Source organism: Sipha flava, unplaced genomic scaffold (assembly GCF_003268045.1).
Source record: "Sipha flava isolate LNK unplaced genomic scaffold, YSA_version1 1_pilon_pilon, whole genome shotgun sequence".
Lineage (NCBI taxonomy): Eukaryota > Metazoa > Arthropoda > Insecta > Hemiptera > Aphididae > Sipha > Sipha flava.
Genome location: NW_020272783.1, coordinates 4577723 through 4589340, shown reverse-complemented (window position 1 = coordinate 4589340; position 11618 = coordinate 4577723). Strand labels below are relative to the sequence as shown.

The window sequence follows — 11618 nt, the reverse complement described above, 5'->3', positions numbered from 1 at the left end:
TTACTATCTGTTTTAACAATAATGATTGAAACTTTTTCAATTCCTAAAACTTATTTAAGAAACACATTGGATTTTGGGTGATAAAAGTGAGTAGCTCTTTAAGTTTTTTATTATAATTTAATAATTTAATGGATGGTTTTCTCACTTACAAAATAGAGATTGAATTGAAAGAGCTAGGTATATAGGTAGTCTTAATTCATATGACATCTTAAGTAGAATAAAATATAGAACAATGAAAATATGTATGATTAGTAAAATAAAAATAAAATACCTGCAGGTAGATATTTAATTGAAGTTGGATTTAATCTCAAGTTATAGTGTTATTTAGGTTTAAGTTAACAATAGGTAAAAATTAAATCAATCCAATTATAAGGGAATATAAATCTCTATCGTAAACACGTTGCACAGCAAGTAGATTGGCTGATTAATTTTAATTCTATATAATATATTAATATAAACTTATAAGTTGAACATGTGTAATGTGTCTTACCCAATGTATAACTGATTTGGTATAAGTATTTTTAACCATAATTTCTAAAGGAAGTTTGATTAACTTTTTTGAGAGTACCATTTGGTACTTATACATGCAAAAATACGCAATTTGAAAAAACAGCTTAAAAGTTCAGCTATATTTGTACTCAATAATTATGTTTGCAAATACAGTCAAAAATAATTGTTAAATAGTTATTAAATCAAAACATGTTGATGTATAGAAAAGTAGTTTATAAATAGGTGTTAGTAATTAGGCTTTAAAATTCTTTGCGATTCTCAAACATTAGTTAAGTACTTAATATATTTGAAAATAATTGTCATATCCTAAAACAGTGATATAATATACAATAATGCTACAAAACTATATTAATAATAATAATAATAATAATAATAATAATAAAAAAAAAATTGAAGGTAGCAACTAAAAATTAAATATTTTTTCTTCTACTACCTCATGAGTATTAGACAATCTCTTTACTTGAAAATAAAAATAAAGAAAACAATTAGTTAAAAATTAAATAAATATTATTTAGTTTAAAAAAGTTAAACATTAGGATTACTACATGATCTGATCATTTTTCTTCCAACTAATCTTTCATTTTTTCTTTCTTTTCTAGAACGGTACATTTTTAAGTTTTCATACTTTCTCTGTCCAATAGTTTTTTTTGTTGGTGTTTGAGTTTCAACAGAATAGCATAGAAAATTTGAGCTTAATTTCCATAATTCCATTTCATCTTGCTGTTGTTTAATAGCAGCCATTCCTCTGTTAAGCAAAAGATTAAAAACTGTTGAAGCATTTGGCCTATTTGAAGGATTCAAATCAACCATTTTTTTCAACATTTTTTCTAGTCCTGTACTAAAGACTGGACTTTGGGGTAATGAAAATCCACCATCCCTTAAGTGATGCCATTCTGGTCCATTTTTAGGTAAATCTTTTTTAGTTGCTGCTTCATACACAGTCAGTGCAGTTGAAAATACATCAGCTTTCTGTAACTGAGAATAATCATCACGTAATATTTCTTTAGGTAAATAACGGCAATCTCCATCTTCAATGCTCTGAACATTTTCAACACATACTGCATGCCCAAAATCTCCAATCTTATATATAATATCATTATCAATTGTTTCATCATCATCTATATCTTCAGCAAATAGCAATGCACCTTGTGTATGGCATATCAGTATATTAGCTGCTTTTATGTCTAAATGAGCAAGCTTTTTTGAATGAATGTGAGCAAGACCTTTGCATATATGGCATAACAGTCGTCTTAGAGCACTATCACAAAACAAATGATCAGATTCATGAATCATACGTTCTAGAGTACCACCATTACAAAATTCTGTTTGAATATAAATATGGCCTCCCTCATGCCATGCTGTGAAATACGAGACAATATTTGGATGACGTCTTATCACTGAGTGTGCATATACTTCTTTACGAATAAAATACTCTTGGCTTTTATATATTGTCTTCTTGGTTTTTTTAATAGCATATGAAATTCCATCTAATAAATTTGTACACTTGAATACCTCACCAAAAGCACCAGTAGCGATAAAATCATCCATTCTAAACTCTTCATTGAATCGTGAAGTTTGCAATTCATATATACTAACATTGGTTACTTCACCTTCGTTCATAAGATCTCTGATGACTGGATTGATGGAGGTTACAGTCTTATTGTTGGGCGGAGTAGATAGGTTACTACTGCTATTATGACTAGAGTATTCACTACTAAGGGAACTACTATTTTCGTCCATACTCAATTTTTTGCGATTTTTGTTTTTTAATATATTGATGCCTGTTGGTGTAAATGGATTGATGGACAAGCGAAATTTATTAGTATGAATAGATTCGTCACTCAACGGTGACTGCCCTCTTTGTGGTTGCAATTTGTGTAAGACCCTGGGTTGAAGAAATGGTGTAGAAGAATTCACACCGACCTCAGGTGTAATCAACAGAGATCTATTAGGTGGTGATTGTGGACAAGTAGTGGCTATCGTCTCCAGTTCATCCTTGTCAGCTTCAAAACTGAGTCTTCTCATTTTTTGAACGAAAAAAGACTCATCATCGCATTCCACCTTACTATCATTGTTGGGGTCCATATCGTAGACACCTGCCAACAAAATAAATCATATGCACTAAATTTCAAATAAAAATACTGTAATTTAAAGTTAAAACTAAATAAGAGTAAATCAATAATCATAGATTAAATGAATCAACAATAAACGAAACATAAATTCATATTTCATTCTGAAAATAAAAACCGGCGTTAAAAATAAAATATTCAAATAACATACGTGATTTAGGCTCCTACGTGGTCATTATTGATGTCGGTTTATACTTTCGCAGTAAACATAATTATAATTTATAGCTTCGAGTTGCGAGGGAAAATCATTGAAATGTATGATAAGTTATCACCGATGATAAAAGATCTTCCAAAGATATTAGAAACTAAAAAATCAAAATGATAGGGCTCAACGTAATAATATGAAGGATCAACCAAAAATATATTTATTTTCGAAATCAAAAATTCCATTAAACTTTTTTATTTTACTATATAATAACTAGGTGGTTATTTTGTTTATGGTGGCGCCAAACTACAAAAAGATCAGTATGGTAAATATAAAATTTTAATTGTACACACACACTACCATTAGGTAGACATACACGAGCTGATTTTATAACGGATTTGGTCTGACGGACTAAATCCTTAGGTCCTTGAAAGATTTGGTCCGTCGGACTAGATCCTTTAACGTGTCCACTAACGTGAAAATAAAAGTCCGCTATTTTTCGCGGAGCGAATCCACCAGCGGACCATGTCCGCTGGTTAGTGGAGGAAATCCGTTGATTTTTATGCTGAGGACCTAGTCCTTTGGTCTTTCAAGACGTTCTGAAAGATCTACGGATTTATGCGACGGACTACAACAGTTATCAATAAAACAAAAATTTCTTATCAAGGTCCGTGGTCCGCCGGACCTGGTCTTTTAGTCTGTGGCAAAGCGAGAGACTTGAACCGTTGGACTAAATCCGTTGGATTTTAAATCTGCCGGATTGAATCCTTAGAACACCACACACGATAGGACTTTTTAGAGGATTTAATCCGTCAGAGACCAAATCCGTTATAAAATCCGCTCGTGTATGTCTACCTATTACCTCCCCCCCCCGGTACATAACAATGGTCAATGAACTTAGGGAGCAACGAAAAAAAATATTTTGTTATTTTAATTTATAATCAGTGGTGAAGTGGATCGTATAACAACTTCTCTATATTTTGTTTTATAAAAAATACTTACAATACAATTATATAACTCTTTCATGCGCATCAGTTACCATGAATCAAAGAATAAAATAATATATGTACTTAATAAATAGATACACCACTCTATTGTTAATATAATATATATAAAAATAGAATTATTTATTTTTGCTATCGCTAAGTTTTTTCTCTATAGTCTAATCTAAAAGTAAAATATTTTACTTCAATTTTGATACGCATTAATTTAATCTGTATATATAAAAATTTCGTGTCACGATGTATGTTCGCGATAATCTCCGAAACTACTGAACCGATTTTGATGAAATTTTTTACACCGTGTGTAATTTGGTCCAACTTAAAATATAGGATAGTTTTTTTTTCAAATTTTTTAATATTTTAAATATTTTAATTAACTTTTTAATAAATGTGTATAATTGCATGGTGTATTTCGGGTTTTCCCGTGACCGACCGTGACAGTATCTATATAGCTACCTGTAATCTGACCTTTTTTCTATTGCTTGTGTTTTATCGTCGGCGGCGTGTAGATATGAATTGTTCCGAGAATTATATAACTAACCTAACCTATGGTTTTTATCTTAATATTATTTTTTGCATTACAATTATTGTAATAAATATATAGGATAGTTTTTATCTCAATATTATTTTTTGCATTGCAATTGTTGTAATGAAGAAAGTTATTGAATTTTCGAGAAATGTTCAAAGGTATAAAATGCGAAGTTCCGTACGACGTAAATTCAGAAAATATAATGTTGGTTTGTACTTAATTTCAAAATTTAGATACTTTACCTATTACTTTTAAATTTTCTCATACATAATAACACTAATACATGGCCTACGAAAATGCCAAAAAACCAACGAATACGCGGGCAACGCCGTGTCGGGACAGCTAGTAATATATATATCTATATTTTTTGGAAAATATCTACTTTAATAAAAGTAATATTAAATATATATTATAACTTATAATAATATAGTATAACTTAATTTAAGCAAATCATTATATTCAACTCATGTAGATTTAATATATAATATGTATTTTCGTAAGCTAATAATCTTAGATGTTGAAGCTGTATCGTGAATAAAAATAAATAAAAAATGTTGATAATAAAAAAATTGTATTTTTTATTATTTTATTAAAGGGATAAGTCAGTGGTATGGAGTAGGTTGCGATGATGGAAATTTGTCCATCGTCCTTTTGGTCCTCGGATAGGATAATGTATTGTCAGTGGTCCAACGAGCATTAGCGCAACTAGTGGGGGGCCTAGAGGGGGCTTAGTCCCCTGACTGCAATTTAGCCCCACAGTAAAATATTCCATGTTGATTAAACTATAGTCAACATTTTTTTTCCAAATTATAGTTAAAGTGTTATTTGTGATAAAATCATGATATAACATATGTGGATACAATATTTACGATAAATCTATTTTTAGATTAAGACTGTGGGTAATGCGTACCTACCTATGTTCCGTGAAATTGTTGTTATTGGCTAATGGCTATTGCATAATGCATTTATTGAAGGTACGTTTCCCTGGCACCACAATGTTGAAAAATCCATAATTTTTTTTGTGCCATTAATTGTACCATAATTTGTACCAATTTGTACCACTCATTACAAAATTTTTACCAACGAATTTCCCATAGAAAAATCGATTTCTCTCTACGGTGCCAGGGAAACGTTTTCCACGGAAAATTGAATAAGATATTTTACTTTATTATATCGTATTACGTGAGTGTGTGTTTTTTTTTACCAATTGAATAAAATCGTATTAACATCCAAATTTACATACAAAGCGTTATCATTTAGCCCCCGACGACGTTTATCGCATGTTTAAAAAATTCCAATAGTATTGATTAACATTATTTCTACATCTCACAATGGGTACGGTCTTATATTTATTAATTAACGATTAATTTATCTGTGTAAAATGTTACAGAGATGTATTAAGTCGATTATCTGAATCAATACAATAATTTATACATTAATAGATAAAAATAAGTTTAAATAGTTTAATGATTAATAATTGATATCAAAATATGTGGCATAGGTATATTTAACCTTACCAAACTTACCTTACCTAAGTAACATTGTTAAATAACAATAGTGTAGATAACATAGATATTTTATATTAAAATTATGAAATTCCCCATCCTCGCTTATTGTCATATTTTTCTAGGAAATAAACTGGAATAAAAATAAACAAGCAACTTGTATGCCATCGAAATTTACTATTTATTGATAAATTTGACTAATAAAAACTATTTAAACTTATTTTTATCTATTAATGTATAAATTATTGTATTGATTCAGATAATCGACTTAATACATCTCTTTAACATTTTACACAGATAAATTAATCGTTAATTAATAAATATAAGACCGTACCCATTGTGAGATGTAGAAATAATGTTAATCAATACTATTGGAATTTTTTAAACATGCGATAAACGTCGTCGGGGGCTAAATGATAACGCTTTGTATAAGTCATATCATGTTTTAATTTTAAACAGCCGACGTTCATATAATTTATATAAAAATCAGTTTTCTACCAATAATGTTATTAAAAGTCTTTTAACAAACATTTCAACTATAGAAATTCCTTCATACCGTACACGAAGCACAATTATTGCCATAGAATTATCATAGAAAGTAATACCTAGTAGTAACGTCAAATCCTTGATTGATAAATATTCACAAGTTCAATCAAATATATAATTATTAATAACTTAACAAAATATGTGCCTATTTTAGCGTACAATAATATTGTTGGTAATATTTATTATACTGTATTATGTTATATATTTCATAACAGTTAATGATATTTGCGGGTTTTCAACCTACAAAATATTATTTACGATCATATAAATTCTGATTTTGTTGTTCTACGAGTCCGAAATTTGGATGTTAATACGATTTTATTCAATTGGTAAAAAAAACACACACACTCACGTAATACGATATAATAAAGTAAAATATCTTATTCAATTTTCCGTGGAAAACGTTTCCCTGGCACCGTAGAGAGAAATCGATTTTTCTATGGGAAATTCGTTGGTAAAAATTTTGTAATGAGTGGTACAAATTGGTACAAATTATGGTACAATTAATGGCACAAAAAAAATTATGGATTTTTCAACATTGTGGTGCCAGGGAAACGTATCTATTTATTGATTATTCTATGGTATTTTTATCATAACTGACCATTGCTACTAATCGTTGCTGATATGTTAAAAGATAGTTTTAATTGTTTTTGCGTTTTGTACTTATGTTTGGTCATACATTTAGTGATTTAAATTTATTGATTGTATAAAATGGATAAAAAAAAGTTTTTGATGTATTCAATTTTAAAAATAAAATTAATCCTATCCATGAACAAGAATAGGATAATACATCGACTGTCGAATTGCCTGTATTGGTAAAAAAAGTACGGTCTGATGGTATAATTCCAAGGCCAAAAGATTTGAGTGACATTCATACCGGACCATACCGACCATTTTTACAAGTCAGTAATAATAAATTGTTAAACAATTAAAAAAATGTCTTGGTAACCTACTTACCTATTCGTTATTTTAATAGATAGTAAATAATATATAGGTTTTCAAATTTATATGTCATACATATTAAGAGAGATATATCAATTAATATTAATAGTAAAGACATTTTAAACACATTTGCTCTTGCTAATGATAGAAATATATCATTACTATACTAAAATTTTTTTGTACATAATTTAAGCAAAATGCTTTTGATATTGTATTACAATTTCAGGTTTTCGAACCGAAAATTAACTTATTTATGAATTAATTAGATCAAAAGCTAAAAATAATTATTGTATTGATATAGTTAAATTTTAGTTACAAATATTAAATTTGAATTTTGTTCTTTTAGTTTTCTAAAATATTTTATTTTCAATAAAACAATAAATAAGTATCGTATTAATAACATTTATCATACAAAATAATAATGAAGATAAATTAACTTGTGTTGCATGTTTGTTATTATGTTTATATGATATATTTGCCGGGTACCTATAAGATAGATTGTATATTTTTTGAAACTTGCTGATGCCCCTATACTTCTTTTTGTATCCGTGTCTGCACACAGGGTCAGACATTTCTACCGAGAAAATAAAAAAAACGGCCCACCTAGATATACAGGTATAAAAACAAACCTAAAAAAAAACGTATGTTTTCATATAAAATGATTATATATTATTTTGAAAATTTAAACACTTAATATTGTTATAAAAAATTAAAAGACCGTTTATTTATAAATAAAGTTGAATATAGTTTTAATATAATTATAGTTTTAGATAATTTCTAATGCAATCGCATTAAAAAATGCGTCTATGTTTGTCGCCATAATAAGCCTAAACTGATAAACCTAAAAAAAAACTTTCCAACGAGTACTAACGGCCTACTGGGAAACTTCCGGTATCTCGCCAGCCCAGTTCGGCCCTGCCTGCACATGCGCACACTCACACACCTTACAAATGAGCAAGTCTGTTTTCAATCCAAATCGTACCCTTCCCTTTTCGGTCGATTCAATTTTCGACCAAATTTAACATAAGCCCTTTTTGATCAAAACAAAAATGTATGTAATACTATTGATTATAAATATTAGTATTAGTATTTATAATTAATGGTAATATATTTAAAATAATAAAATAATGGTATACAATGTTTGATTATGTTGGAAACCAGTGTTGGCCTGGCCAAGGCAGCTAGGCAGCAATCAATGCCTGGGCCCCCGTCATTTTTTTTATATGTATAGTTAAATGCAACGAAACGTGTTTGGATATAATAATTACGAGGAGCACGTGGTCGTAAAGTATTATAACTTTTAATTTTTAAATCTATTGCTAGAATAAGTAAATCGTACTTCTTATTATCTTAGTCAGGTTTTTTAATTGTGCTGTAGTTCGATAAATCTAAATTACCTATAATTATTATGGATGAATGATCTTGATATTAAATAGTATTGAAGAACAATTAATTCCAAATGAAAATTTATTAAAGGATGTAAATGGTTAGATCCAAAAATATACGAATACATCGAAAAGTTTGAAGAATATGTTATGGGTATTTGGATAACTATAACAAAGTGATCTGATGTTAATAGAGATACTGTATTATATAAGTAGAAACAATTTGCCTCTTATTATTTTAATATTATTCCAAAAAAACATGGCATAATGAACGATAATGATGGTGAAGGTTTTATTATAGATGAAGTAGTGATATCTGATTCAAAAGATGAACTTAATTCGCTAAATTGTAATACCTGTTGGAAATGTATAGCATATGCTTTTAAAATAATTACCTAACTATCTCGTCATTATGGAATGTAATACAATTTGAATTAGGTTTTTAAATACATAATGGTATTGCCATCAACTCAAGTCACTTGTGAAAGAGTATTTTCTAAGCTTAAAGTAATAAAAACAAAATTAAGATCGTCACTCGATCAGCAACATTTAGAATCACTAATGCTTATGACTATAGTTTATTAGTGTTTTGAAATTAATATATGAGTTAAATATTGAATTTTAATTTCCGTTCTGTCATACCTGGACTTTCGCGTACCACCATGTTGTCTTTCACGTACCAATAGTGGTACGCGTACCACAGTTTGAGAACCGCTGGCTTAGACTATAATTTCCTTTTGGGTGAAGCCCCATTCCATCGAAAAGTGCCACGCAGTGGCATTCGAATTTGTGAGCGGAGCCGGCAGGCATAACGAGCGAAGTTCTAAAATTTTTAAAATTATGTGTCATTTTTGTTCCGCCACCCTGATGTTTATATATATTTTACACACAAATTCGTATTCAGAGTATTGTAAAATATAATGTAGTTAAATCTAAATTGGATTCCCGTAGACCGTAGAGAAATCGCATAATATTTGATATTTTACTTATGACTATATATAATATATTATTAAAGGTTTGTTGCAGCAAATTTCGAAAAATATACAACATATTTTATAAGTACTAAGCATATGTGTAATATTAAAATAATAATTAACACGTAACACAAGTTAATTTATCTTCCACTTATTATTATGCATGACAACTTTTATTAATACGATACTTATATTTATTTTTTTATTGAAATAAAATAATTTAAAAAACTAAAAATAAAAAAATTCAAAAATGATTTTTATAATTAAAACTTAATTATATTTATTATAAATGTATAAATATATTTTAAATCAATGTAATAATATATCATAAATAACGAATAATTTTTAAAACATTCTCTCTCGAAAAATGTTGTACCCACAGAGCCGTGTTAAGGGGGGGGGGGTCAAAGGGGGAAATAGCCCCCGGGCGTCGTAGTTTTTTAAAAGTAAGGGAGCGCCCTTATTTGCATTTCATATTCTACCTCTGCCCAGTGGCCCCGTAAAAAAAATTTTGCCCCGTGGCGCTAAAATGTTTGACACGGCTCTCTGTACCCAATAGGTATTGCATTTATAGTATTATTACTTCTAGTATGATTTACAAAAATGTACATAGATTTATAAAATAAATTATACATTAATAGGATATAACATAAAATAATAAATGTATATAAATTATTTATTGTTGTTAAACGAGACATCAGGAGGATGTCTAGGTTTCAACCGATTTCTTGTTAAATGTAAATTCATCATAAACGATAATATCTATAGTAATATTGTAAAAAGTACTTTCAAGAAGGAATAATGTATAACAAGGATGTGCCTAGATGGTGTTTGGGTATTTAAACCCTTCAAAATTTTAACGAAAGAGCAGTATTGATTAATATTTTTACACAATTTAAATTCAATATAATAAAAATTTGTTAGAGTTATATATATATAATCTATTAATAATTTATCTAGTAACTATAAAATTACCTAATTTATTATAATGTGAAAAAAATACATTTGAAATACGTGGTAATAAAAATATTGAACCCCTTCCGAAAAAAGGTCTAAGCACGACCCTGTTGTTTAATATCTAAATCATCCACATATCCAGAAACGGCAATATGTATTTTAATTGATTTAGTTTTAGGTCATTTTTTACTGAGCTTTTTGGTGATTCATATGTACGTTAAATTATATTTATGCATTTTATTCCGGGACACGTGAAATGTACATTCTACAATAACGATGATGTCGGTGTCCGTGAAACGTCGATATCCAAGGGTGGCAGGTTTATTACTAAGCTCAGAACAGGGTCGAGAACAGGCAAAATCACAGAACGTGGTAGATTAAAGTAGGGACACTTTTAGTACATTATGCTATTATACATATACATACCGAGGTTCAGCTAGCGGTTAGCATGAGTAGACTGATTACATTTTATCACGTTTCGCTAGTTAAAACAAATATTTACTTTTGAAATAGAGTTGTTCGAACGTTTTAGAAGTATGGGAAAATTGTATTTGTTCAAAATAAGAATCAATGTATATTTGGTTGAACGTAACTAGTATAAATATAATGAACAACGAATCGGTTAAAAAAAAACAAGACACAGAATGTTAAATCAACTTAGGGTCTAAATTGATCTAGCATTCTGTGTTCTAAATTTTAGGCCAAATAACAAAAATATTGAGACGAAAAATACGATTTATAAAATACCAGCTGAATTTACCCGGCTTTGCACGTGAAAATAAATGTTTATCTTTATGTTAGTTTAATATGAGCAAATAAAAAAAAAAATAATAATAATCATCGTTTCCCTTTTCATTTTAACCCGAGTTTAGGAGTGGCTGCAAGTTTTTTTTGCTGGTATGTTTAAAAAGTGTTTAGCTTTTTGTTTAGCTACCTAGCCGTTGTCTAATTTATAGTTTTAACATAAAACCCAGGCACTATTGTATTTATTTTGT

The 11618-nt window shown here is 28.8% G+C and overlaps 1 protein-coding gene across 1 annotated transcript; it reads right to left on the bottom strand.

The window, feature by feature from the left end:
- Positions 1-918: 918 nt before the first annotated feature.
- On the bottom strand, positions 919-2879 carry LOC112682140 (wee1-like protein kinase). The gene is made up of 2 exons (XM_025552647.1): positions 2791-2879; positions 919-2606 (listed from the first exon to the last, which is right to left on the bottom strand). Exon 2 carries the CDS (start codon positions 2593-2595, stop codon positions 1036-1038), a length of 1560 nt encoding a protein of 519 aa, XP_025408432.1. The 5' UTR covers positions 2596-2606; positions 2791-2879; the 3' UTR covers positions 919-1035.
- Between the last annotated feature and the right edge of the window lie 8739 nt (positions 2880-11618).

Bases quoted from the DNA above. Each gene is read 5' to 3' on its own strand.
- LOC112682140 (XM_025552647.1), bottom strand. From the start codon at position 2,595: ATGGACCCCAACAATGATAGTAAGGTGGAATGCGATGATGAGTCTTTT.